The following is a 26,240-nucleotide window of genomic DNA, read 5'->3' as shown; positions in this document are numbered from 1 at the left end:
CGATATTTGACTACTGGCCCCAGGGCTGGGCGCTGTTTGAGACACGTACGCAGTGAGTATTAGGAAGGTGGCGTCATCAACCATCTGGTCACTGTCCAAACGTGAACCGCAGAGTTTGCTCAGGTGGTCGGGCAGACATGTTGAGGCTTGACAGTACCTAGAGACTACTTATCCAAGCCACCGCTGCCTCCGAAGCTCCGCCATCGACTATCGATTCCTATACATGTGACAAATGCTAGCTAGGTAATGAGCCGTCCATGGCAGTCCGCGCGGGTGGAGCTGCCGCCCTGCAGGGCTCAGGATGGAGACATGGAAGAGTGTGGAGCTGCGCCTATGTGAATAGACCCTGACTCCACGCGTTCAGTCATTCAGCTTGACGCAAAGCACAAGGCGTCAAGTGGAAATGCACCGCCAAAGCTCAGCGCAGGTCCACTCGCACATGAGGAGAAGGATGGGGCACAGTCCTTTTTATTTCAGGCAGCCTGTGCATTGCACGCGCCGTGTTGACATGCGGTAGTGGTAGTGGCGACCGCCCTCGGCGTCAATAGAAATAATAGACCGGTGGGCTGAGAAGCTGGACACCCTTACATGAAGGCCGCCGGGCACGTTGCGAAGAAGGGAGCGTTTTGAGTTGATGTCTAGAAATGTTGAAAAGGAGACGTGAGGTTAGTAGATAGGGAAATTGATAGTACGTCGATCCAGGGTAACCGTTTGGCTCCGTGGGCTGCAGGATTTGGTGCATGCAGGGGTCCGCTCATGTAGCAGCGTCCCTAGGTACAGCCTGAGGGCTCTGTGGTGTGACAGCGACATCTGTGGGGAGAGGCATAAGGATAGAGAGATCACGTAGTACTACTGCAGTATCGCCGAGGCAGACACTGGAAAATGCATGCCTCGACAGCCGTAGTCTCTGATCATCACGAAGTCAGAAGAGTTCCCGTGTTTATGTATGCTCTAGCGATGGCCTTGTGCTAGTGGCGGAACGAAAGCCCCAAAATAGCACCCCCCTGGCCAACTTCGCCCCCATCAGCCATCGCTCTAGCAACACCTATTGTATCGCCCGGGGTCTCGTCGGTTTTCCTCGTCGCTCGTTAGGACCGTCTTTCACTACAATACAGCACACTGCACACACTGGTTATTCCGGCACCGCACTCGCTCCTGCCGCAGCCAGCCATCACTCGTTGAAAACGGAAATTACGACCCACCGCCTTTCCGCGACCTCGACCACCCCAGACACGCATCGTCCCATTCATGCGATCAGCAACCTCATAGAGTCGCCATACGTATTCTTCCCGGGCCGACAAGGGTTCCGCGCTGCAGCCCCACTGTGTAACAACAGCTGAGCTCGCATCCTCACGCAAATGTCGCTACCGCAGCGACCCGAAGAGTCGTCGCCGCCACGACGGGGCGAGCGGCGCCATGCACACCGCGACTCGCACCATCGCAGGAGAAGGACGTCCGACCTGGAGAACACGCGATCGCACGACCGCTCCAACAGCAAGAGCGGCACCCAATCCTATGCCCGCGCGCTTCCTTCACCCGGCACCCCCGTGCCCATGGAGCGTGATCCTATAATGCGAGGCCAAACCAATTCCACTGGGCCTGAACTGGGAAGGAAGCGCAGCCTCATCCGCCCCGAGCGCCAACGAAACGACCCAAGCCACCCAAACTATCACTACCGCAAACACGCCCAGCGCATGGACGTCCACCCCTCGACGACCGGCAACGACCCTATCCTCGAAGACCACCTGGAAGCTGAAACGGTCAGCTCAGACAGTACCGATGTCAAGCCCCCACACCTGCGAAATGCCTCAGGCGGAGGCTACAATGACAAGCAGGCTCCCATGGACGACGGAGAGCCGCGGATACAACGCAAGTTGACACGGAGCGAGACAATGAAGGCGCGCGAGAAGCAGCGCCAGAAGGAGCAGGACAAGCTACGCCCACCTAGTCTGTGGAACGTCTACTGCGCCATCGTCACCTTCTGGTGCCCGAACGCTATCCTGAAGTGCTTTGGAAAGCCGCAGAAGGCGCAGCAGCGAGCCTGGAGAGAGAAGGTCGGACTCGTCAGCATCATCATGCTCATCTGCACGTTCGTTGGTTACCTTACATTCGGTTTTACGGAAACTGTCTGCCCCTCTGGCGGCAATGCTCGTCTCAGGACGAACGAAGTCGGCGGTGGATACCTCATCATTCACGGCAAAGCCTATGATCTCGCCCAGTCCAAGCACCCCAGAGCCCGTGGCGTCCCCGAAGACGCAAACGTCCTGTTCGATCTTCCTGAGAAACATGGCGGTCAGGATGCCAGCTTCTTGTTCCAAAACGTCAACGGAGCCTGCAAGGGTCTCATCACTGAAAAGGAGAACTCTGGAATCCCCACAACCGGCAACGGAGACCTAGGCTGGTATTTCCCGTGCCGACTGTTCAACCAAGATGGATCGACCAAGCCCAACACCACCTTCTTGGAGTACAACGGTTACCTCTGCCACACCTCGGACAAAGCTCGCAGGGGCTTCTACAGCCTCCACAATGCTGGTGATGTTTACTACACCTGGGAGGACATCCGCAACAGCTCCAGGAATCTGATGGTCTGGGGTGGTGATGTGCTTGACCTAAACTTGCTCGACTGGTTCAACCGAACCCAGGTCAACATCCCACCTCTATTCGATGAAATCCGCCAGAACCCCGCTGTTCGCGGTGTCGATGTCACCCGTGCGTACTCGTCCAGCTACGAGAAGCAGGTAGCTCGTTGCTTCACCGAGACTATTAAAGTTGGCTCCATCGACACAGAGAGCATTGGCTGCATTGCTTCCAAAGTTGTCCTTTACGTCTCGCTCGTCTTCATCCTGGCTGTTGTCATGGCCAAGTTCGTCCTCGCTTTGATCTTCCAGTGGTTCATCAGCAAGAAGTTTGCTGCTACCAAGACATCTATTGGCCCCGCCGACTCTAAGCAGCGAAAGCAGCAGATCGAGGAATGGAGTGATGACATCTACCGCCCACCGCCAAAGCTCATGGATCCATCGTCCGGCTCTGACCGCAGCAACAAGCGTGGCAGTACCTTCTTGCCACAAACTTCGAGGTTCACCAGCCCCTACTCGGTTGACAAGAACGCAAAGACCCGTGCCCCGCCTACAACCATGACTAGCCAGAGCACAGCATCTCGTGTCCTCGGATCGAACGGTGGCATGTACAAGCAACTCAACGCCAGCCAGGGCACTATGCCCATGGATGGAAAACACAATGCGGTATTTACGGCACAGGAATCTCGATCTAGCCTACTCCTTTCCGGTAACACCGATACCAACCGTTACTCTAGCGTCGAAGGTTCCGGGCCCGCAGGTTTCACACACGAAGCAGTCGTGCCTCAGCCTCCTCCAGAGTGGCAGCCTTTCGGATACCCATTGGCTCATACCATCTGTCTTGTCACCGCCTACTCTGAAGGACCCGAAGGTCTGCGAACTACACTCGACTCCATTGCTACCACCGACTACCCCAACAGTCACAAGTTGATTCTCATCATTTGCGACGGTATGATCAAGGGTCACGGTGAAGACTTGACAACGCCCGAAGTCTGTCTTGGTATGATGAGGGATCACGCGGTATTGCCCCACGAGGTTCAAGCGCACTCGTACGTCGCAGTCGCCAGTGGCTCCAAACGACACAACATGGCCAAGATCTACTCGGGTTTCTATGACTATGGCGAGACGACGCGCATTCCCGTCGAGAAGCAGCAACGTGTTCCGGTGATGCTAGTGGTAAAGTGTGGTACACCTGATGAGGCCAAGAAGTCCAAGCCTGGCAATCGTGGAAAGCGAGACAGTCAGATCATCCTCATGTCGTTCTTGCAAAAGGTCATGTTTGACGAGCGTATGACGGAGCTTGAGTTTGAGATGTTCAACGGTATCTGGAAGATTACTGGCATATCGCCTGATTTCTATGAGATAGTCCTCATGGTGGACGCCGACACAAAGGTCTTCCCTGACAGCTTGACGCACATGATCTCAGCCATGGTAAAGGATCCAGATATCATGGGGCTCTGCGGCGAAACAAAGATTGCCAATAAGCGGGATTCGTGGGTCTCCATGATCCAGGTGTTTGAGTAAGTGCATTTGCCGTGTCTGACAATCGCGCCACTAATCGTACTAGATACTTCATCTCCCACCACTTGGCAAAGTCATTCGAGTCGGTCTTTGGTGGTGTCACTTGCTTGCCAGGTTGTTTCTGCATGTACCGCATCAAGGCTCCCAAGGGCGGTCAGAACTACTGGGTCCCGATCTTGGCTAACCCTGACGTCGTCGAGCACTATTCGGAGAACGTGGTCGATACGTTGCACAAGAAGAATCTGCTACTACTAGGTGAAGATCGTTATCTGTCGACGCTTATGCTCAAGACGTTCCCCAAGCGGAAACAGGTTTTTGTGCCGCAAGCCGTTTGCAAAACCACTGTACCGGACGAGTTCAAAGTCTTGCTGTCACAGCGCAGACGATGGATTAATAGTACGGTCCACAACCTGATGGAGCTTGTGCTAGTGCGAGATCTGTGTGGCACCTTCTGCTTCAGCATGCAGTTCGTTGTGTTCATCGAGTTGATCGGAACCCTGGTCCTCCCGGCCGCCATTGCCTTTACCTTCTACCTAAGTAAGCCCCCGTACCCCATCTTGAAATTCTGGCTTTGCTGACCACGTCCAGTCGCTATCGCTATCAAAGCCGCCATCCTCCACACCGAAGCTCCTGTCATACCCCTCATCCTGCTAGCGCTCATTCTTGGTTTACCCGCGGTTCTTATCATCGTAACGGCTCATCGATGGTCTTACGTCGCCTGGATGTTCGTCTATCTGCTGTCACTGCCTGTTTGGAATTTTGTGCTTCCGACGTATGCCTTCTGGAAGTTTGACGACTTCAGCTGGGGAGATACTCGAAAGACGGCGGGCGAGAAGACGAAGAAGGCAGGACTGGAGTATGAGGGAGAGTTCGACAGCAGCAAGATCACGATGCGCAGGTGGCATGACTTTGAAGCAGGTAAGGAACACAACTTCTCGCGATAATGCAGTCACTGACGTTGGGCACCAACAGAACGAAGACTCAAGACACCAGCGGCGACATCGGCTGGCGGATGGCCACCGCAGCAACAGCAGCAGGGATACGACCAGTACTATGATAATTGATTTCGCAATGAGGCGTCGCGTAGGAGCGGACTGCATATGTACTACATGATTTGCTGCATTCCTGGGGTGTTCGTTTTAGCAGGCCATTTCTGTCATCGTTTATGAGATGGTGGCATTTCCACTTCGCCGTCGGGGTCACGTAGGCACCTCGCACTAGTAATACATTCTTACGGCATGTCGTCAGCTCTCGCGAGACACGGCATACCGATGCTGAAATACCACTTTGATGAATGACCTCGCATCAGTGTTCCTGTGCTGTTTTGCAGTCTCAAGATCCGCCCTGTGCGCCCAGCGCGCCCGCAGGGTGGTTCGAGTTTCGCTGGAGCGATCTGTGGCGTGCTGTCGTGGAGTGCCAGCACCGTTGTCCACAGGCAGAACGGCAAGGGGAGACAAAAACGGCGTTCGAGCCACAGTCTGGGGAGGCGCGGTGGGAACCGACGTCTGATTTGCTCCACGAAATAGCCGTGCAACCGTGGGCCGGCGCTCAGCACATCACCCAGAAGATGCGCTTAGCGAAGCTGGTGTGCTGTCTGTGTCCCAAAAGAGGCCTGACAAGAGCAGATGTGGACGTGGGTGTGTAATGGTGGGTGGCCACTGCATTCTCGTCGCCGGGCCTTGGCTCCAGAAGGTTGTCGTGTTGGCAGTGCCATGTGAGTTGTATCACGGTCCGTCGACACGCCGCAGCCGCTTAACCCTGAGCGCCTGGTGACAGCGTGGAGTCGAGCAGCGTGAATACACAGATCTAACGTCTGGAGATCTGAGAGATGGTGGAGTCGCTAGTCAGGCTTGGGGGTGGGCTGTCCGATCCCCCCGTGTTCAGACTAGAGGCCCGCGGAGGAGGGCTCGATGGGAATATTCGACGACGTGGAGCGTGGCATATATATCTGACGGCATTGGAGCTTCAGAAGCCGTCCCGACGCGCATAGCCATATTCATGACCGTCACCCTGCCCTGCCCTGCAGCCCAGCCCAACTCTCCCGCAGCCAATACCCGACTGTGACTTGCCAGAAGCAACCCCACAATTAGCCTGGACGTACCTCTGTCGCATGCAGCGCCTGGAGAGCCAGGTCGAGCGCCGAACGCGACCCAGTCAGCCTGCGAAGCGAAGAGCCTAGCCAGTCAGCCCCTGGGCCCTGGACTTGACTGCTGCATTCTGCCTGAGCCTATGCTTCGGCCTAGTCGCCTCCCCCACGCCAGACAAGCCTATACCTTGCGCCCCAACGCCTCTCTACAACTACACCAGCCGACCATTTCGTCGCAGACGCAACTGCCCCAAGAACCTGCCTCGGCGGCCCCGCTGCACTGGCTATCAGGCGGATAGCGGGCGTCGATGGCCAGCATGCACAACTGGCCCGCGCCACACTCCACCACACATCCCACAACGCCGCCGCACGCCCACCCGCCCGCTGGAGACTGGCCGCACTCACCCAGCGCACTGGCTGCTGCTGTGACGCTAGCGACCCTCTCCGACAACAGACCGCCCGATGACGAGGGGGACGACGGCGACGACGATGACGATGGTGGGGGGATATCGCTAGAGGACTACCAGCATTTCATGGAAGCCATGCCCGAGTCGCATCAGGCAGGAGCAAACAGCGACGATGGGGACCCCTCGCTGGATGAGGGAGGCACGATAGAAGACATGTTTGGCTTCGGGCCAGTCCATCCATCCTATGTCACATACAACGCTTTCGACATGTTTGCAGGCTCCAGCATACCTCAGCACCACACATCCACTACACACTTCATTGCGCCGGTCACCATAGCAGGCAACCTGCCATACGGTACTGACCTATTACTTGAGCCACCGCCAACACTCAACGAACCGCACCTGAGTATACAGGACCGGGCGGCCTTTTGTCCCATTACGTCCTACTTCCACCGCTTCTACGGGCAGTGGAAGCCCGGTGTTGTGCCTGGTCTGGATCTCATCCAGCTGCCGGATTTCATTACCCGAGAAGATCTCAAGGGTGATGAGTATGATTACCAGGGAATTGATTGGACCGCCCGGAAGACTACTAGGGCTTCGGTACGGAGAGCAAGGTCGCAACATGAGCGTCAGCGGGTGCCTCACAGTGTGAAGCAGGTTCGCAAGGTATGCATAGTACGAAGAAGTGTTTTCTTGCTCCAGCTATTACACACCCTGAAGACATTACTGTGTTCTGCAGGACCGAATGATGGAGAACACGTACATCCCTCCAGGGTGTGGTATTGTTGGGGGACAAACGAGCTTCTTTATGTCTTATGAGGTTCACTGGCTAACTTATCACAGCACGTCCATTCAACACCCAACACAGACAGCTTCTTCCAGTTCCGAAGGATCAACACCAGCCCCCGTGCCTTTGTTCCTCACTTCCAGCTGCGGAATGTTCTGACGGCCACATCTCGCAATGATATCTACTATGCAAAAGGTCACCAAGTACTCCACACAGACGCAGAAGGTACATCCGAAGACGCCGTCGTTGACCTCAGCAAACACCTGGCTCCCGATGCATCGATTACCACTATCGCTTCCCACGGCGACGTACTCATCGCCGGTGCTTTCGAAGGCGAGTACGCCATCACCAACCTCTCCTCAACCCACGGCTCGCCCTGCACATTCGGCCGCACCACCGACTTTGCAACAGACACCAAGTCACGCATAGTTAATCACATGCACCTCTTCCCCTCACGGCGAACCTACACCCCACAAGCCGTCCTCTGTTCCAACGACCACCGCCTCCGCGTGCTCGACTGCGGCACCAACACCTTCATCCACTCGTTCCTCTACCCCGCAGCTGTCAACTGCTCGGCTACCAGTCCAAATGGACGGATGCGCGTCGTCGTCGGCGATTTCCAAGAAACGCTCATCACAAACGCCGAAACCGGCCAGCCCTTCGAAACGCTAAACTCGCACACCGACGACGCCTTCGCCTGTGCCTGGGCCGACGACGGCATTCACGTCGCGACCGCCGCGCAGGATTCCACCATCGTCGTCTGGGACGCGCGCTACTGGGAGAAGCCCCTCGCCGTCATGAAGAGCGAACTCAGTGTCCCGCGTTCCCTCCACTTCTCGCCCATCGGCTCCGGCCCGCGTGTTCTCGTTGCCGCCGAAGCAGATGACTTCCTCAACATCATCAACGCGCAGACGTGGGAGTCAAAGCAGACTTTCGATTTCTTCGGCCCCGCGGGTGGTGTGTCGTTTACGCCTGATGGCCAGTCTCTTTTCGTTGCGAATGGCGAGAGAAGGTTCGGCGGTATCATCGAGCTTGAACGCACGGGCTGGGCGGATAAGACGGGGCGGAGGGGTAGTTTCGATGATGAGGTCCGCGATGAGATTGTTGTGGATTGGGCGGGTGATGAGGCGCTGGACAGCGATGGAAGGGCTCTAGCAGGGGATGTGGCTAGAAGGAGAAGGCATGTGGATTTGAGCGACGTTATCGTATAACGTCGCTTTGTAGATGTGAACCAGCTATTTGGTACCTTGGGTGGGAAGAATCTTTTGGCGTTTTTCTTTATGCAGAGATGGATGGATGGACTGGGAAGATACCACGGTTTGGGCGGTCATTGGGCGGTCATGGTTGGGTATTTAATCCAGCATCGTAATTATCACCAGCATGAATTACACGACTGCTTGCTTGATCAATGTAGTATCATTATTCTTTTTTTGCTAGCTAAAAGTCCTCCAAGATATACATGCTCAGTTGCATCATCGGCCGATAATCCTCTTTCCCTGCCTAGCAAATCCCGTTGTCTCGTAATCGCCGCAACGCCTTGGAATTCGACTGCTGACCCACATAACGCCATCAAATGCATTGTTTGCGTTTCGTCCTTCTTAGTAGGAAGCTTAGACGAGAAGAACGGCGTTCAAGCACCCGTCGTTTTCGGGATTGTTGGTGATTTGTGCATACCGACCCCAAACGACCTTTCCTCCAGCAGTCACTAAACCGAGTTCTGAGACGTTCACCTCAATGATAGTTCCCTTGGTTAGAACGCCGAGTTGGGTGTACATAGGCTGCTGGGGATTCTTCTTTACGGAGATGATGGGCAGTTGGACCGTGACGTTCAGCTCAGGATGCGTCACGTTGGCCTTCTTGTAACGGAGACCCATAGGTCGGATGAAGCGCTCGTACTTCACGGGACGACGCGTAAACCCTGGTCCAACGAACGTAGGCTTAGTTATCATGCGTTTCCAGCTCTTCTTCTTGGTCTTCTTTCCTGTCTTGACGACTGAGAACATTTCTTCCTCGGAAATACCCTTGACCTTTGGTAGGGGGACAGAGAAGCGTGCGGCCTTCTCGTTACGCTTCTGCTTGATGGCTGATGATAGGGCCTTTGCGTTCTTCTCGTTGCTACGGTCAAGGAGGTAGGCAGGGAGGGCGTCGGTGGCTGGCTCGGGGGCCTCGTTGGATTTGACGTCTGAGAGATCGGGTTAGCGTATAGTTCATGCCAGTGTGTACAGAAACACTCACTCCTCTCCTCGTGTGCGCGGATCTTCTGCTTCATCTGGATCTTCTCCTTGCGACGCTTCTCGGCGTACAACTTGGCCCTCAGACCACGGAAGTTTTGCGCCTTCTTCGAGGCATTGTGCCCTTCACGGGCAATCTTCTTCCGTTGGCGCTCGTCATGATCGAAGCGCTTTCCGTGCCTATAGCATACGGTTAGTCATGTGTTCTGGTGTTGAGGCGCAAAGCGCAAATCGCGAGACCGCAGGATTGGTGCCGAGGTAGGCGTTGTAGAATGAGAGATGCAGGATCGGTGTAGACGTACTGCTTCGTAAAGCGCTCGATATACTCGTTCTGAGGCATAGCGGCGAGTACCTCTGTGTATGCTGTAAGGGTGGTGTAGTGGAGTGGAGTCTCTTCCACCAGCCGCCTTGCCTCCAAAAAGTTCGGCACTAGCCCCCACTAGCGCGATGCGGGATTCTTCAACATCGGACTCCCGCAACACCAAAGATGCGTTCTTCAGCAGCCACCCCAGCCATTGCATCCCACAAACCCCAGTAATGGCTCTATTCGCTCGCTCCGCACGCCATGCGCTCTTCGAATCGAGAACGCTAATCCAACCGACGATCCGCCGCGCAGGCATAACAACCGTATCGCACAACCTCGACACATCGAATACGCCCGAGCCGCTCATCCAATCCGGCCACCGCATATCAGACGAAGCCAAAGAGCGCGCTCAAACACCACAGCCTCTCCCCAAAGACGCCCCAGCGCCCGCTTCCACAAACGACATCAAAGCCTCACCAAACGCTCGCTCAGACATCCTCTCGCAAACCCTCACACCCTCCATCCGCAAGCTCCTTCCCCTCCTACAATCGCAGCCAGCACACTACATAACCGCACATCTACATGGCCGCCCATACCTCCTCACTCGCGGAGACACGCTTCGCCTCCCCTTCCAAATGCCACATGTACGACCAGGCGATGTTCTGCGTCTGAACCGCGCTACACACATTGGATCGCGCGACTACACGTTAAAAGCCCCAGAGCCCGTTAAGGGAAATGCGGATCGTGGGAAGAAGGTGTTTTATCTGGACGAGCGGTTATTCACATGCAGAGCGCGGGTTGTGGGTGTGGAGACTGAGCCGTTGAGGGTGGAAGAGAAGACTAAAAGGAGACGGAGACATGTCAAGCATGTTATGAGCAAACAGTACTTCACAGTCTTGAAGATAAGTGATTTGGAAGTTAAGAGTCTGGAGGAGTATGAGGCTGTGTTGGGCCAAGAGGGTAAGGAGAGTGTACAATAGTGGTGGCGTCGAGAGGCGGGATGCGTCTTTGAATGTATCATATGTACAGATAACACGAGCATGTCAGCCTCGGGGCTGTTACGTGAATGCAATATCTCAGCAATGGGAGTACGATATCATGCTCGTATTCATGTCTAAGTGTACATTGGGTATATACGATCCCGGACGCCGTTTATGCTTCGCCTACTCATCATCGCTGCTGGTAATATCGATTCGACACTAGTGCACCACCTGCGCTGCATAGAAGTCGGGATATTGGTTCTGGATCATCGACGTGACCTTCTCCACCTCCTCTGCCAGGCCTGTGACGTTGGCATCCCACTTCCGTAGCTCTTTGCCGACAACGCGCTCTGCGTGCCCTGTTTTACGCTCACCACTGGCCTCGCCCTCGAAGAAAACGTATCGGTCGATCTGGTCGATGTAACCGGCAAGTCGGCCTTGCTCTAACATCTTTGCCGCGTAGTCCTCGGCCTTCTCAGCGTCGATGCCCAGTAGTTCACCCAGCTGATCAAATCCAATGTTGTTGTAGAGCTTCGAGGCGCCGAGCAAGTTGTGTTCCAGGATAGCCTTGTCGAGCACAGTCAAGCCATCAGCGGCCCGGGCGAGATGGTGAGGTTCGAGCTTGGCGGAGAAGGCTTTGATCTCGGCAGGTGTGAGAAGACGGTTCAGGAAGATCTTCTCGAGGATGGCGTAGTCGTCGGCGGAACTGGCTCGGTCGTCCTTGTACAGCTTGGCCAACATCTTACCTCGTTGCGGACCAGCAGGAGCGAGGACTGCACATATGATTGCTTTCCCAAGAAAGTTGTCGCGCTCTTCAGCGTCCACAACTGGCTCGTTACTCAAGGTGTAGTATCCCTGCGCAGCATCAAGGAAGGACCGTTGCGAGTCGAGAATGCGGGCTTGACTCAACTGGAACATGACCTTGGTGGCCTTGTCTTGTACGTTGAAGATGATGTTCTTGATCTTGTTCAGATGTGTGAAGGCGCTCGTCGGATCGTCTTCCTCCAGATAACACCGCACTATCCGGATCCAGACCTGCGCCTTGTCATCCGCGGAGACAGACTTTTGTGTCGACTCAAGGTTTATGGTCGCGAGCGTCTGCGCTGACCGTCTGAAGTCATCGTTCTGTTCGAACGCATCCGCCAGAGCATGCTTGATCTGAGTGTCCTGCTCCTCATACTGGCCCGCGCCCTTGGACTGTAATAGTGTGATGACCTTCTCTCCAACTTCAATCCTGGCGTCGGGTTCCTTGACCGTGCGGAACGCATCTACGAAAGCAGCGAGGAGTGGCCGCAGAACGACTATGCCGAGCGAGTCATCGAGGAGAGTTTGTGCGTATGCGTTCAGATCGGCGGCGACATTGGTGGATGATTCTATGATTTGCTGGAGGAGAGCAGTGTACTGAGAGGGCTTTTCGCTGGCCGGTGCCGCCTCAATCTGCTGTAAAGCCGAGGTGACAGCTTGTGAAGCCATTGCGAGGGGTTTGGATGAGCTGGGTTGGTTGAGAAGACGTTTAGGGCTCGACCCGAGTGGATATACGAGAATGAATGGCGAGGACAAAGGGATCACTCTGTAGCTGCAAACGAGATTCGGTCGTACCTGTTGGTTGTTGATAGGCAGCAGACGTGGGGCAAGCGCGACCTCTCCAGAGCTGCATTATCGATAAGCGCTTGGCACGCTAGTGCGGAAGCGCGTCGGGGAAGAGCGCGCCCCAGTCAGTCGATCTTTCATCATCACTACCAACTCACCCCAGGCAACAACACACACACACTCGCTACCATGAACGGCATCAAGACAGAAGCTGGAATCAAGGCGGAAGGCGACATAGGTTTCATGGACGATGACTTCTACGAGGACACCGGCGAGATGAGCATCAATAAGGACAATCCTCAACAGGATGTCTGGCTCACGCGTATTCCAGACTGGCTCTACGAGGCAGTGTCTAAGTGGGAAAACGTCGCCGACGGCAACGACAACGATCAGATACAGATCGGCGAAGTCCTCGCATTCGCTACGACGAGCGGCATCGACAAGGACAAGCCTATGCGCGTCTTCCTCGACGATCGTTGGCGCGCAAAGTCCAACTTACCCTCCGCCTTCCAGCTCGATCCTGCAACCGCTTCCGAAGCGCAACTGGGTAACACATACATCTTTACAGAGAAGGATCTGCCAGGGTTCAAGGGACAAGGCTTCGGCTATGGGAGAGGCCACGGAGGCTATGGTGGTGGTGTACAAGATCCGAATGCGCGCGTCCAAAAACGGAGCAAGTACAAGAAGGCGATCCCCAAACAGACTGCCCTCGTCGGCCACGCGACACGGCAGTATAACGCGAATCCTCTCGAAACCAAAGAGTTCAAGGACTTCAGCGCCGCGCGCATCAAGCAAGCCATTCAAGGCTCCTACACCACCACCATCATCACGAAAGACACCGAAGTCTCTGACGTCAACAACTCCATCACCCTCAACAACCGCTTCAAGAACTTCATCAAGCCCACGACCAAAGCCAAGTCACAGCAGAACAAGGCGGCTCGTATGGCTCGTTCCGACCTCATCGACGTACTGCACCAGCTGTTCGACGAATACCAGTACTGGCCGATGAAGGCTATCAAGCAGCGCACAAAACAACCAGAGCAGTATCTCAAGGAGGTGCTTGGCGACATTGCGCTGCTTGTCAAGTCTGGGCCCTTTGCGAGCAACTGGAAGCGGCAGGCTGTCTTTGACAACCAGCGCGATACCAGTAAGCAGGCAGAGGCAGCTGCGCCAGAGGGTCCCGGTGATGGCGACTCAGAGGGCGAGGACGAGATGGAGGATGTAGTTTAGAAGACTGTGGTGGGAAGGGGTGGTTGATCAAATTGTTGCGTTGGCGATACCCAGTCCGTGAAGGAACATGCACGGCGCCATAGAAAGGAGCTTCATCATTTCCAGGTTTATTATACTGCATGCTCCCTCGAGAATGAACAGTATTAATGTGTTGCAGCATGTCAACGTACAACAGCGTATGTGATCAGAGTGTGAGGTCCTATCAACTGATCGTCGTGGCAATGACGGCATCTTAGCGACTAACGTCCATGACTCGAGCGGACCTGGCCGACCCGCTCATCTCACAATCTAACAGTCATTCCGACTCCGCCTTCTAACTCTGTCGCTTTTCAATCTGTACATATGTTATCCTTTTGATACACTTTCTTCATTGTTGACATACGCTCGAGCTTCCAATTGCTCGCACAAAGAAGTGGCGAAAAACTTTGCATGACCTCCATCCTCCTGGAATTGCACGCCAAAAAGGTGTCATGACACCACGAAAGCAAGAGCAGAGCCACTGGTTGGACAAATACGCATCAAACTATGCCGAGTGGAAGCTGTCAGAAGATGCAGATGGCACCCAGCTGTTCAAGCGTCCTCTCGGGCTAGTGGAGACTTCTTTTGACTCTGATGGCGCGTATTACGGTGGCCGGGCAGGTATGTAGGATGTTTAGAATATGTTATACTCATTTCTCAATTGCCTAAAGAGAGGTACCCTTGTCATATCGAGCATGGTTGAAACGCGACTGACCGTATGACAGATATGACGGCCCTCTTCACATTAGCAGTCCAACACAAGCTCTCGAAATCAGAGCTGAGGCGCAAGATAGCGCTTGCCTGGACTTCTCTTCGCCTTCAGCACCCTTTACTCCTGTCTCGAGTGATCGATGATCAAGAAACAGGAAGAAGAGCCTTTGCCGTCGATGTACCCAGTTCTCAAGATTCTGCCATTCAAGATGTCGAGAAGAGCATTGTTTGGATCGAAGAAGCGTACGAGGAAGTCAATGAGAAAGACCTGTACCACCACGCCTACAACGTAACTCGCATCATTGAACCCACGAAGTGCCTGTCAAAGTTCCATGTCTTACCTTTGCGACAACTTCCAGACGGAACATATGAGCTGCGCTTCCTCATCGTAATCGCGCATCAAATATCCGATGGTCTCTCGGCGTACAGCTGGTTCAGTCATTTCACTCGCATCTTCAACCAACCATCCCAGGATATCCTAGCAGACATCGAGTCCCTCCGTATATCAGAAAAGATCAAAACAGTCTTGCCAGCCGCCCAAGAAGATCTGTACCCCCCGATCGCAGGCAACAAAGCGAGACAGCGCTGGTTCTGGGCGCTCATCAGAGTGTTGCGGCACGTGAAGAAAGGAGGACTACCACCCACTTTTACGAACCCGCTGCGAAGGGAGAAGAGGTTAGAGGAGCCAGTACCGCTCGAACCCAAGTTCAACAAGATCTTCGACTACAGCCCTTCGACCCGCCCTCCAATGTCATGTGGTCATGTATCCGCATCCCTTTCGCCCGCCGCCTCAGCACGTCTGATATCACTATGCCGCTCCGCAAACGTCAGTATAGGAGCCGGATGTTTCGCCCTCGCCGGCCTAGCAATGATGGCCATCCACGAAAAGCGTTCTCCATCAACCAACCACCCCCCATTCACAGCATCATTCCCGTTAAACCCCCGAGCCTTCTTCGTAAACCCGCCACCGCCCGACTCATGCATGCTCGCCTTTAGCGAGGGCATAGTAATGCCCTTCTTATCATCCGACCTACCTGTAGAAGGACGCTTCAAGCTCGTAGCGAAGCACGCGAACCGCGAGTTGCGTGTCTACCAGAAACGTCTAAAAGGAAAGGGAAAGACAGGTACAGCAGGTATACTAGATAAAGGCTCACCAGGCCGCCTCCTCGCAACAGGATACGTCGCTCAGATCGAACGCGTCGAAGCGAAACTCCCACCGTCGCGTCGCTCACCTTCTTTCCAAAATCCACAAGGCTCTCTAGCACCTAGCACAGCAGGCTTCGGAGCGACATGCGGTGTCTCGTCCATCGGCCCTCTAGCTGCGTTCTTCAAGCGCGGGACTTACGATGTTCAGAATCTTGGGGACAAGGACTTCGCCGCGGACTTCCGCGATGTGAAGATTGGAGTTAGAGCGAGGGAGGACGAGTTTCTGGTTGGCAGCTCGACTAGTGCGGAGGGGATTGTGGGGTTCGGCGTTAGCTATGATCTCAATTCTATTAGTGCTGAGGCGGCAGAGGTGTGGAGGGAGACTATCGAGGGGCTGTTGGAGGGGAGGGAGGTGGCGAGGTTGTAGATAATGGATAAGGAGGTAAATGCGAAGGAGCTTGGTTTCTTCTTGTGTTATTCGACAGTGTAGCGACAGACTCGGCGAGAAGGTAGCGAATATTGCATATGTAGAAGTGTCATCATACGCGGTCTGCATGTATATTGACTACCTCGCATAACTTGTGAAAGCAAAGATGGCGCATGTTACACCGCGCCGACTCCTCGTTCGCTGCCGTGTCCGATGCTGAAACCAGTAACATGATGGGCAGCCCTTGTCCGATTTCTATCACTCTTGCGTATACCACGTCTGTGTATCAACGTAAAAGGACGTCTTCACGCAATCATACCATATTTCCTCTTTCCATTCTTTTCGCCAATCTGCGATGGTCCAGTCTTTCCTCTTCATGTACATGAGATCTGGATCCCATAACTCGCCCACAGGGCCCGTAAATTGTATATTCGACGTGCCAGCCATTATATCGCGAACGGCATTCGGAAGCCCTACTGGCAGATGCCACGGCAATGGAAAAGTACAATGTTTCTGAGGGTCGTGGAGCCATGACGTAGGCTGCACGCCGCTGCGTTGGGCTTGAGCGAGCATAGCTTCCTGCATGGCTGCTGCACGCTTGAGGATCTCAAACGCGTGGACTGTTTCTTGCGTACTACCATCGATGACGAGTTGGTAGGCATCAATTGGCATTCCATATGAAGCCAACGAGAGGGTGTTTTCAATCCATGGGACAATTACGTCCACGCAAGTGCGCCCTAGTATGTCTGGGTCGTCAATACCCGGTTCTGATACCAGAGGGAGCAGATTGTCTAGAAGGCCGATGCGATGTTCGATACGTAAAGCCGAATTACTCTTGCAGAAGTCTATGAGTCCACGCGCATGACATGCAGGACGAAGCCTAGACACACGATCCTCGTTTAAGACGATCTTGCGGAGGTTCAGCCATTGCTTCGGCGGGATACCATGTACTACAAGGTGTGTTAGTATACTAAAATATCCAATAGTGCCTTGGTATGATAACGGCACTGCGATCGGGTCTAATGAGTTCAAAGGAAGCTTGCAACAAGAAGAAAAAAGATCGACTTACGGTAGTCGATAGCTATAGCAGCGGCAGAGAAGTAGCATCTACTATTGCTCAGAGAAAGATGATATAGCTCCTCATGCACAGCACGTGGTGCTTGAGGATCTTTCTGCCTACAGAGAAGGCGCTCAATGCGGGACAGATCTTCATCTCGAGGTGTCCACCATGAATCGGGCTTCCACGAGAGCAGGGCGTTCAACGATCCTTCCTTGAAAAGGTTTTCTTGGTTTACAGCGCACCCGACAGGACATACTCCTTGGTCGAACACTCCACTCGTAAGCTGGGCGAACTTCTCTGGATTGCGGTTGTTCGCGCGATTTAATGCCAACAGCAGGGCATCGATGCATGCTTGATTGGCAACGTCGTTTTTCCATATCATTCTCATCAAAGGCGCCCACACATCACGTCGCCGAGTGACTGCATATGGTAATATGTCGCCCACAAATGTACCCATGTTTGGATAGCGCGCCTCGATATCGATAAAGTCAGAGTCTTGCAGCAACTCAGCCACGCAGACTAACATGCGTTGTCGCTGAGTTTGAACCAAGTCTGTCACTGGAGAGTAGCGCGGCATTAGCGAGACCTCTGGATAATGATATAATGCAAGACTTACGGCAATGAAGGCGAGCGACCTTTGAGCGCAACCCCATGAACTCCGGAATGTCGTACATAGAGCATCGTGTACTAAATTTGGCTTTCTGGAAAGCGACTTGTTTCAGTTCTGCCGCTGCGATTTTACAAGCCACTACTAGACCGAGGTTCTCTGCGCGCGCAGCTGCATCCCGGTAGCGCAACCTATTCGTATCCTTGTTGTACTCGTACGATCGCCTGCCTTCCGCATAGTATTCGTAGATGATATCGCGAAGTTCTCGAGGTAGGCGGAATAGCGGAGATTGTAACTGCGTGGAGTAGGTGTTCTCTGCCGCGGGCGCAGACGTCGATGGATCTTCACCCCAGTGGGTAGAGTTGCTCGTCGACATATTTGAGGACGCAGATAGCATACAGCATATGCGTGATAACTGCAGTAGTGCGATTTCAAGGAAGCTTATACAGCTTAATATGGCTCTTTCTTTCCTTGGATTTTGTGGATGCTTACACTCGACATACTCACTAGCGGTTCGCGCTGGCTGGAAGGACCAGAAATGCAGTAGTAGTGACTCACCTCCAGAAGTGCGCGTAGCCACCAAATGACCAGCCAGGCTCACCAGATAACATTACAAGTTGAACCAACACAGTCTGTTGAGATGACACAGAGGCGCAAGAATGGTGAGTCAGTAGCAGGCGTCCACGGGTGGTAACGTCGAACCGGTCTTCCTGTAAAGCTATGAAGCTTCGACTCATACCTTTCGAATAGTGTGCATCATAGTAACGCAAAGAAGATACACCTTTGCGACCATTGAGGCATGTTCTCTGGCTTCGTAGATGAATGTCAGAGGCCTGGGCGCCATCCGCTCAGGGATATTGACTTTGGTTAGCGTAGGTATGCCAGGATTGATGACGTAATGCGCAACTAACAAGGGTTGTCGCGAAAGTCATTTGCACCATGATGTAGTACAGATTCATCCTCATATCTATCACATATTCAAAATTCTATTTGAATCTCATTCGATTCAACGAGCCATATATCAAGTTATGTGTCTCTTGACTACATCGTTACTCGGCCCTAGTTCCTCAGGCATTACGGGTCCACGGTACCCAGTCAGCACAAATACTCGATGTCTAACTTCCAAATGCAGTTTCCCCTACCTCCCGAGGCCTTCTTCTCTGTCTTTCGCGTTCGATCGTGAGGGTCTTTTCGTCCGAAGACCTCTCAGCGGTTTCTAAGGAAACGCCTCACTCTTAGAAATAACAACGCCTGGCAAATGCATATTTATCCGCCGGATCAGATTCTCGTTCCACTGACCACGGCTGTCCCGTACCTCAATTATCTCCAAGCCCCTTAAAGAGGCGAGCTCGCCCTCTAGCCCCATGACCATACTCCCCACAAATGTCCTAAGTTGCAACCTCTTGATAGCCTGTAGTTGCTTCTGACCGGTATGATGAAGTAGCTTCCATGTATTGGAACATGCTATCCAACCCGTCATAGCAAAGACGTTGAGAGTGTAAGGCAGCATAGCGGTCTCTGTGTTGATCTGCGAGCAGCTTCCAAGGAGGGCGAGAAGATACCGCTTGGGGCCGGCTCGGTCCCTCATCGCTGTTCTTATCATCTCTATCGGATGATTCATACGTAACACATACTCGTAGATGATGTTACGAAGCTCAGGTGGAAGACGGAGGAGAGGGGAGTTTGCCTGGTTCTCTTGGGTTCTGTTAGACTGTAAGTGAGTTGTAGCGGATGTGCGAACTCTTGAACTCACCGACGTATGCGCTCAGCATGCGAAGTACTCAGGCGGTTTATGTCCTGAAGTTCTCCTGAATCCTCCATGGAAACTCCGTTGGTTTGATTTGGTTGGTTGGGTCTATTGGATGTATTGATTGCCGATCAGGGTATGGTAAAGTGTTCTCGATAAAGGTAGAAGGCAGAAGACTGGCAGATTAACAGGTAAATGAAGGAGCTGGACTAGGTGTGCACGGGCTTATGAAATTTACAAGCAATATACGATCGCATGAAATGACCTGACACCATAGTCTATTGAAATGTGCGAGGCAAGCGCACCTCACCGAACGCAACTAAAGGGATTGAGCTGTCTCCCTAACCAGTGCTATGACCACGGCAGAGGTTCCAATGTGTATGGCGACACAAATGTAACCTCGATATCACCTGCCTGGCCTTTTGCAACTGCAGCTTCCGCTTCTTTCACACGAGCAAACTCCTTCTTGGTGCTCCATAGACCCCTAAGCTCTCCCATATACAGTTTCTTCAACCCCTTGCATCTGCCTAGGCTCCTAAGCACCATCTTCAGAGCCTCGCTTCCACTCTGAAACGCGCCCCAACTTATATCAACCATAATCATCGTCATGGCTTCGAGCTGAGCATGTTTGCGTGAAGCAACAAAACGATCGAGTTCAAAGACGTTATTGAAGGAAAACAAGTTCTCGGAGTATACTAGAATAGCTGTTTCGGAGTAAATTTGACGACAGACGCGCGGTAGGGCGATGTTGGCAGGTGTTGACCGGAAGACGTCGTTATCGCTGTTGAGGTGGCGCCATTCGCGGGTGCCTCCGTGCCTAAACATGGGTGTATGAAGTCAGCGAATGTCTCACATCGTACAGTAATATCTCTTACCCACGGTGTATATACCGGCCGCCTCTCAAAGCATACCTGAAGATCTTGTTTCGAAGTTCGGCGGGAAGACGGAGAAGGGGAGAGTGTTGCGTGTTGGACTTGACGCTTTGGATGCTATTAGCTGTATTCAAGTCTTCTGCTTCTGAAGGGCTCACGTGGAGACGAGGTTTTTTGGTGTTTTCCGCAAGGAGACGAGACCGCCGCGAGTACGATGGACGCGCTTGGAAGACTCCGTGATCGGTTTGGCAGGACGCTTGCGCATGTTGTAGCGCGCTTCAGTGACGGGCTGAGTAACCTCTTCTGGGAGCTTGGGCTTGTTCATAGTGGTGGCAGTTCCAAGTAGAGACACAGAATGGAGATATCGAGGTCAAGTCAAAAGGGGCCGAGCTGAAGTACCGAGGGGGGCTTCCTAGGTACGTCAGCTGATGTCTTTAGTAGAGTGGACCATTCATCGTGCAGTAAGGCAGCCATAGCTGCAGAAGCATGTGTCAGTGTATCGGAGTGAATAGTCGCCGTACTTGCCACTGTGTGTGCTCGCTCAGGCCCTTGGTCGCTTCAACTCATATTCAAAGATTGAATTCTTTTCTACCACCCCTTCTCCAATACCTGAAACAATTCCCTGAACATACACCGAGTCGTTCGGTCAAAAGCCCAACTAAAGTAACTCCAATCGAACGATAAGTACCACAGGCGCAAGACTACCCATGGTTTCTCAAACCCACAAGAAGTGTGATCAAGCAAGCGCCTCAAGTAAGAAGACGCCAGTCGAAGAGCAAAAAGAGGATGGCTTATTGGATCTTTCACAAACGCCAGACCATCTTGTGACGATGTAAGTAAAGACTTTAACGATCCTCATGCCTCTCTAACAGTATCCAGTGCCCAAGACAACAGTGTGAACTCTCCTCTCCTGCGACTACCAGGCGAGCTCCGCGCAAAGATATGGTGCTACGCCCTCGGTGGTATAACCGTGTATCCCAACCTCAAACGATTGAAATATCGCAAATATGGCTCCACATCGACACAACTCTTCAAAAGCAATCTAGGGCAGCTCAGCCTCCCTCGCACCTGCCGACAAATCTACTCCGAGGCTGCTCTGATCTTCTACCGCGAGAACACTTTTGCTTTCCACGATTACAAAGCCTTCAAGCGTTTTCGAGATCGAATCCGAAATGCCCACTTCGCGATGATACGATCCATTTCCGTGAGGACCATTGGCGCTCTTCTGACGTTTCAAAAAGAACTCATGGAGGCTGACAGGTCTCAAGCCTCCTATCAATACTCCAACAATCTCAAGGAAGAGTTTCTAAACTACTACGATCCTATGGAACAGGATCTGCGATGGATCATACGACTGGTAATTCCTGGTCTACTGTCAACATTTCCCAATTTACATAAAATCGTGATTGCGTGTTCTTGTCATGCGAATGGGATTCAGGGGAAATGCAGTTTTGATACTCGAGTTTCGTGGGCGCCGTTTCATAGAGAGGGAGTCGAAGTTGCGTTCCGTGAGTAGGGGCGACTCGGGACAGACTGTGGGGGCAGGGCTCGATGGCTTCATGCGGAAACAACAAAGATATCACTGTACACGCTTGGTTGATGAAGAAAATCGAGAGCGAAACGATTGGGGAAGATATGGCGGCTCAAGACTAGCTCAAAGAACTCTCCCTCCAATACACACACTCTTCACATGGCTCCTCATGTTTACCCCACTCGTGTACGCAACGCATTAGGCCTGAGTTTTGCTGTCTCTTCACTTTGTCCAGGGGAGACCCAACTTCTTCATCTCCACCGCCAGCTGCAGAATATAATCGATACTCTCACACTGCGTCTTCGCCTTGTGTACGTTGTCGCCCCACACGTAGATGCCGTGTCTCTTGACAAGAATCGCGTACGAATCGGGGTATTTCTCCATCGCCTCCTCCAAGCTCTCCCTCAAATCCTCTTCGTGCGCGGTGTTCTCGATGATGGGTATACGCAGACGGTCATAGTAACCTAGGTTACCCTGCTTCCCTCTCCCTTTCGGTATGCCCTTGATCTGTTCGATCTCTTCGATCTCAAAGCACGCGTCTTTTCCGAAATCGCGTTCGACGAGGAGGGTCACGAGGACGGCCCATTGTGAGTGTGTATGGATGCAGCAGCCGGCGCCGCGTTCGAAGGCTGCGAGGAAGAGAGGCGTGCACGCTGAGGGTTTCAGGACCTAGATGCTTCTTAGCTACCTTCCCGTGGTCCAGCATGGCGCGATATACCTGTGGTCTCCTCAAGTACTCCTTGCTGTTGAAGTCCATAACAAACATGTCGGTAGGCTTCATGAGCTCTTTCTGTACGCCGCTGGGCGCAATGTATATCTTGTCTTCATGGCGTATGCTCGTTCCTCCGCCAGTGCCTGTCACCTGGCGGAATCTCCGTGTTAGCCATCACTCGACCGTGTCTTCATTCGCGTCCCCCTGACGCCTGGAGATCATCGTACCCAGCCCAGGCTATAAAACGTTGCGCAGAGCGTGCAGATGTGGTTCGCTGGGTGACTTGGATCATCGGAGTGCACGAGGGCCTCGGCGTCATGTTCGCTGGAACTCATTGTGATGTTGCGCAAAGGTGTTGTCGAAGGGTGAAGTTTGGTGGATTTTCTGGAGCCCAATGACGCGACTTGCGATCGCGACTACCCCACGTGGTCCGCGCTAGTGTGCATCCCACCATAGTCAGGCACAATGCAGACATCAATCTAGGTAGGTCATACAAAACTCAAGGACATGGTTGAAAGAGTGTCTGTGTCTATTAATTGCCAAACAGAAAACAAGGCTGTCTCATATTGAGAGACGATAGCCTGAGGTATCATCGATGTCCAACGCTCATACCACTACCAGTCCTCCAGGAAAGTCGCTTGACTTGGGTATCATATCTAGTTCGTAGTCGTGTTCTGTGCCAAAGGAGATGGCTCATGTTCCTTCTTCTTGTCCAAATGAAGTACTTCCTTGACCTTGTCGCCCAATCCCTTGCGGTCGGGTGACTGGCTGTGGCCGCCATGCTTCTCCTCTGCAGAGGTAGGGGTACGAAGTCAGTATATGTCTCACATGCACTTCGTACAGCCAGAACTTACTGTAGACGTTTCCGGCTCCACCTCGCTACAATTATGTCAGTTGAGGTTGATATTACTCATATAACATGACGTACGCCGGTGTGGAACTCCTCTTGCGCGTTGCGCTGATTGATCTCAGGAACCATGTCTACTGAGCGACGACCTTCGTCAGACTGCGGCCCAACGCGAGGTGACTTTCCAATGTTGCCAGCTCCCCCACGGCCAGTGGAAAAATCTCCATCGAGAGATTCGCCTTGAACGCCCTCGCGAACCATGCCTCCATCAGTGTAGACGTTGGTGTCGGGGCCAATGTTGCCGGCGCCTACGTCAGCGATCAGCTTTTCCTGTTGTTGCATATTGAAGTATCATGCATGGCATACCTCCACGGCCAGTTGAGTGAATTGGGGTAGTAGTCATTCTGATGGTTTAGCTTGCGCAATGATTGTGAAAACAAATGTTGTCTTGTTGAGATGACAAAGAATTGGTGTCAAGGATGTAGGATATGCTAGGGTGGTCGAACGGCAGGGCGAAGCGCGTTTTCAGGCTCTTATATTTGCTCCTCCAGTCCTACAAGCAGGCCATCTCAGAGTGACGCAATGACGCAATCGCATCTCCAGGTGCTCTAATCGATTGGCGACGCGGGATGGAAGTAGTTTCCGAGTTGAAAACAGGCGCCAACAGGCTCATGGCTGCTAGTCGTCCAACTAAGACGTCGAGCCAAGGAAAGATGCGAGCATGAGGTACAAATTTCGATGGTTTTGACTCTTCTCATCGTCCCGTGGGTGTAGTTTATGCGATGGCGTGAGGTGATCTTCAATGTTCGCGCGATAAGGCCGGGTGGATTGATTCGCCCAGCGACTGACTAAGCGGGCTGTATCCCACTGCTCGACCTGGTGATTGCATTCTCACATGTCATCGCCGACATGGACACGGCTTGCTCGGAGGTCGGTGGAAGCTTTGGCGAGAGATGCGCTGCACGAGGATTGCTGGGATCTGTAGTCTTGGAGCTCTTGCCACCCCTAACGCAGGGGCAGGCGACGTGTGGTTCATCAGACTACGTCGGTACACAGATCTAGCATAGAACACACAGAAACCGCCTTTTGGCTTGTTACCCTACACGTAAAGTTTTGATTGCACCATGACGATTTCGCATAATCGAATGCTGGTTTTCTTTTGGGCATGCCTTTCGGGAGAATATTGAATTACGATTATGCGGTACGAAGCGCTCTAACAACGTTGTTTATATAAAGGTTGAGAATCAAGAAAGGGGTATCATCATATCGAACATCTGATACTTCAAGATCTAAGGCCTTGCTCATCACTCGGCCTGGTTTGACCTTCCTCCGCGTTTCTGGCTTGCACTTTGTCTTGGTCCGCATGCTTGGCTGGGTCAAAGACATAGATTGGGAACTCGAGGAAGATGGTTCTCTTTAGAATGACGGGAAGCTTGGCGTATAGCTGTGGCGGGAAAGGTATGAGAATGCTCGTTCGGTGGAGGTATTGCTCGTACTCGGGCCATCGGTTGCCTTTCTCGTATCTCTTCTTTGCGCCAGGCCGTTCCTGCAGCGTAAGACCGGATACGAACATGAGCAGCAGAGTCAGGAAGAATGGACCGAGAATAGACGCGTACAGAGCGTCATATGCACCGCCCGAGACGTAGTTGTTTGCAGCCGGAGATACAGCGATCGTGAAGATACCTGTCATAATCAGTTTTGGTCCTAAGAAACTTAATGAGCAGCACCTACCGAATTGGATGAGCATCTCGCCGAAGTAATTCGGGTGGCGCGTCCAGGCAAAGAACCCGACGTTGCAGACGGCGCCGTCGCTACCGTGAGCAGTACGGAACCTGTACTTTTGGACGTCGGAAACACTTTCCATGATGAAACCGATTGACCACAGGATGATGCCAGCGATATCACAACCTGTTCCAAAGTCTGGCTGATTGAATCGACTGACTTTAGGCGAGTTCAAAATAGTGACCGGCATGGATACAGTCCAGACCCAGAACATTTGACTGTAACCCATCAGTAACGACACCCAGCTTACGTCTGTAGCTACTCACAACACCCAGAATCCCAGAAACGACCAGAACTTGTCCCGCTTATCGTCGAAACGATCGTCTTTGCCAGTCTTGAGAATCCTGAAAAGAAGAAAGCCGCTCAACCTTGCCGCCCACAGCATGATAAACAGCGATACCACAATGTTGCGCGCATCGCCGCGGTTCTCGCTGCACGAAAGCGTGATAATCGCAAGAAGGATGAAGTTGGTGCCGCCGGCAAAATCAGTAAGTTTGTCGAATTTGAACGAGAAGGCGATCGCAAAGCCGATCAGCTGGTATGCAACAGTGACGAGGAAGGTGATGGCAAGATAATAGTCATCGAGGACGTGTATGGCGGCCATGATGACCTCTGGACGATCTGTTGTTGTGTGCGCGGACCTTGACAGCAGAGTTGCGCCTACATATACAGAAGCCTAGAGCTTACAGCTACGTCGCTACATACGGAAGCCGAACGTTCCACGCTGCGCTGGCAAAATTTGGCCGACTCCGACGAGCGAGAATCGTATTCTTTGCGATGGAAGTTGGCCCCAGGGGCTGGCAAGCGTCAGGCCCAGGGTAATGACGCACGTCATCGGCCGCCAAGCCACGATTACTAGGCACGACTTTCTCCCGCGATCACCAGCCCTACGCACATGCTTCACAGCACAACGCGACTTTGCAACCTCGCGATTGATAAGCCTTTTCTATCGCACGGCACTTGGGCGGAAATAGATCGGTAATGGAAGATCGATTTCGTTCATGCACGAGCGGAAGGAAGAAAACGCCATGTTCCACAGAGTGAAACGCCTCCGGTGTGAACCCCATC

General features: G+C 53.0%; 11 protein-coding genes across 11 annotated transcripts; 5 read left to right on the top strand and 6 right to left on the bottom strand.

The window, feature by feature from the left end:
- Nucleotides 1–1,358: 1,358 nt before the first annotated feature.
- Nucleotides 1,359–5,161, top strand: J4E87_002599 (uncharacterized protein; the record flags this gene model as incomplete). The annotated part of the gene is made up of 4 exons (XM_049374235.1): nt 1,359–4,096; nt 4,144–4,634; nt 4,686–5,015; nt 5,070–5,161. 4 exons carry the CDS (start codon nt 1,359–1,361, stop codon nt 5,159–5,161), a joined length of 3,651 nt encoding a protein of 1,216 aa, XP_049236375.1.
- A 1,339-nt stretch (nt 5,162–6,500) lies between these two features.
- J4E87_002598 (uncharacterized protein) lies at nt 6,501–8,588 on the top strand (the record flags this gene model as incomplete). The annotated part of the gene is made up of 2 exons (XM_049374234.1): nt 6,501–7,256; nt 7,434–8,588. 2 exons carry the CDS (start codon nt 6,501–6,503, stop codon nt 8,586–8,588), a joined length of 1,911 nt encoding a protein of 636 aa, XP_049236374.1.
- A 399-nt stretch (nt 8,589–8,987) lies between these two features.
- On the bottom strand, nt 8,988–9,948 carry NSA2 (Ribosome biogenesis protein; the record flags this gene model as incomplete). Its single annotated transcript, XM_049374233.1, has 3 exons — nt 8,988–9,559; nt 9,613–9,788; nt 9,911–9,948. The coding sequence occupies 3 exons, from the start codon at nt 9,946–9,948 to the stop codon at nt 8,988–8,990; spliced, it is 786 nt and encodes a 261-aa protein (XP_049236373.1).
- Nucleotides 9,949–10,145: 197 nt separating this feature from the next.
- On the top strand, nt 10,146–10,892 carry J4E87_002596 (uncharacterized protein; the record flags this gene model as incomplete). The annotated part of the gene is made up of 1 exon (XM_049374232.1): nt 10,146–10,892. The coding sequence occupies one exon, from the start codon at nt 10,146–10,148 to the stop codon at nt 10,890–10,892; it is 747 nt and encodes a 248-aa protein (XP_049236372.1).
- A 219-nt stretch (nt 10,893–11,111) lies between these two features.
- Nucleotides 11,112–12,365, bottom strand: J4E87_002595 (uncharacterized protein; the record flags this gene model as incomplete). Its single annotated transcript, XM_049374231.1, has 1 exon — nt 11,112–12,365. One exon carries the CDS (start codon nt 12,363–12,365, stop codon nt 11,112–11,114), a length of 1,254 nt encoding a protein of 417 aa, XP_049236371.1.
- A 306-nt stretch (nt 12,366–12,671) lies between these two features.
- On the top strand, nt 12,672–13,712 carry J4E87_002594 (uncharacterized protein; the record flags this gene model as incomplete). The annotated part of the gene is made up of 1 exon (XM_049374230.1): nt 12,672–13,712. One exon carries the CDS (start codon nt 12,672–12,674, stop codon nt 13,710–13,712), a length of 1,041 nt encoding a protein of 346 aa, XP_049236370.1.
- A 470-nt stretch (nt 13,713–14,182) lies between these two features.
- Nucleotides 14,183–16,014, top strand: J4E87_002593 (uncharacterized protein; the record flags this gene model as incomplete). The annotated part of the gene is made up of 2 exons (XM_049374229.1): nt 14,183–14,351; nt 14,456–16,014. 2 exons carry the CDS (start codon nt 14,183–14,185, stop codon nt 16,012–16,014), a joined length of 1,728 nt encoding a protein of 575 aa, XP_049236369.1.
- A 3,765-nt stretch (nt 16,015–19,779) lies between these two features.
- On the bottom strand, nt 19,780–20,625 carry J4E87_002592 (uncharacterized protein; the record flags this gene model as incomplete). The annotated part of the gene is made up of 3 exons (XM_049374228.1): nt 19,780–20,245; nt 20,340–20,408; nt 20,459–20,625. The coding sequence occupies 3 exons, from the start codon at nt 20,623–20,625 to the stop codon at nt 19,780–19,782; spliced, it is 702 nt and encodes a 233-aa protein (XP_049236368.1).
- A 1,428-nt stretch (nt 20,626–22,053) lies between these two features.
- MDE1 (Methylthioribulose-1-phosphate dehydratase) lies at nt 22,054–22,878 on the bottom strand (the record flags this gene model as incomplete). Its single annotated transcript, XM_049374227.1, has 3 exons — nt 22,054–22,500; nt 22,550–22,693; nt 22,771–22,878. The coding sequence occupies 3 exons, from the start codon at nt 22,876–22,878 to the stop codon at nt 22,054–22,056; spliced, it is 699 nt and encodes a 232-aa protein (XP_049236367.1).
- Nucleotides 22,879–23,199: 321 nt separating this feature from the next.
- J4E87_002590 (uncharacterized protein) lies at nt 23,200–23,793 on the bottom strand (the record flags this gene model as incomplete). The annotated part of the gene is made up of 4 exons (XM_049374226.1): nt 23,200–23,333; nt 23,398–23,422; nt 23,472–23,698; nt 23,757–23,793. 4 exons carry the CDS (start codon nt 23,791–23,793, stop codon nt 23,200–23,202), a joined length of 423 nt encoding a protein of 140 aa, XP_049236366.1.
- An 879-nt stretch (nt 23,794–24,672) lies between these two features.
- J4E87_002589 (uncharacterized protein) lies at nt 24,673–26,007 on the bottom strand (the record flags this gene model as incomplete). Its single annotated transcript, XM_049374225.1, has 5 exons — nt 24,673–25,073; nt 25,122–25,390; nt 25,439–25,793; nt 25,878–25,969; nt 26,003–26,007. The coding sequence occupies 5 exons, from the start codon at nt 26,005–26,007 to the stop codon at nt 24,673–24,675; spliced, it is 1,122 nt and encodes a 373-aa protein (XP_049236365.1).
- Nucleotides 26,008–26,240: the final 233 nt, after the last annotated feature.

This window comes from Alternaria ethzedia (genome assembly GCF_023757985.1).
Source record: "Alternaria ethzedia strain BMP 0044 chromosome Unknown scaffold_4, whole genome shotgun sequence".
In the NCBI taxonomy this organism is placed as follows: domain Eukaryota; kingdom Fungi; phylum Ascomycota; class Dothideomycetes; order Pleosporales; family Pleosporaceae; genus Alternaria; species Alternaria ethzedia.
The sequence above is the reverse complement of the archived record's forward strand: the minus strand, read 5'-3'. Positions and strand labels throughout refer to the sequence as shown.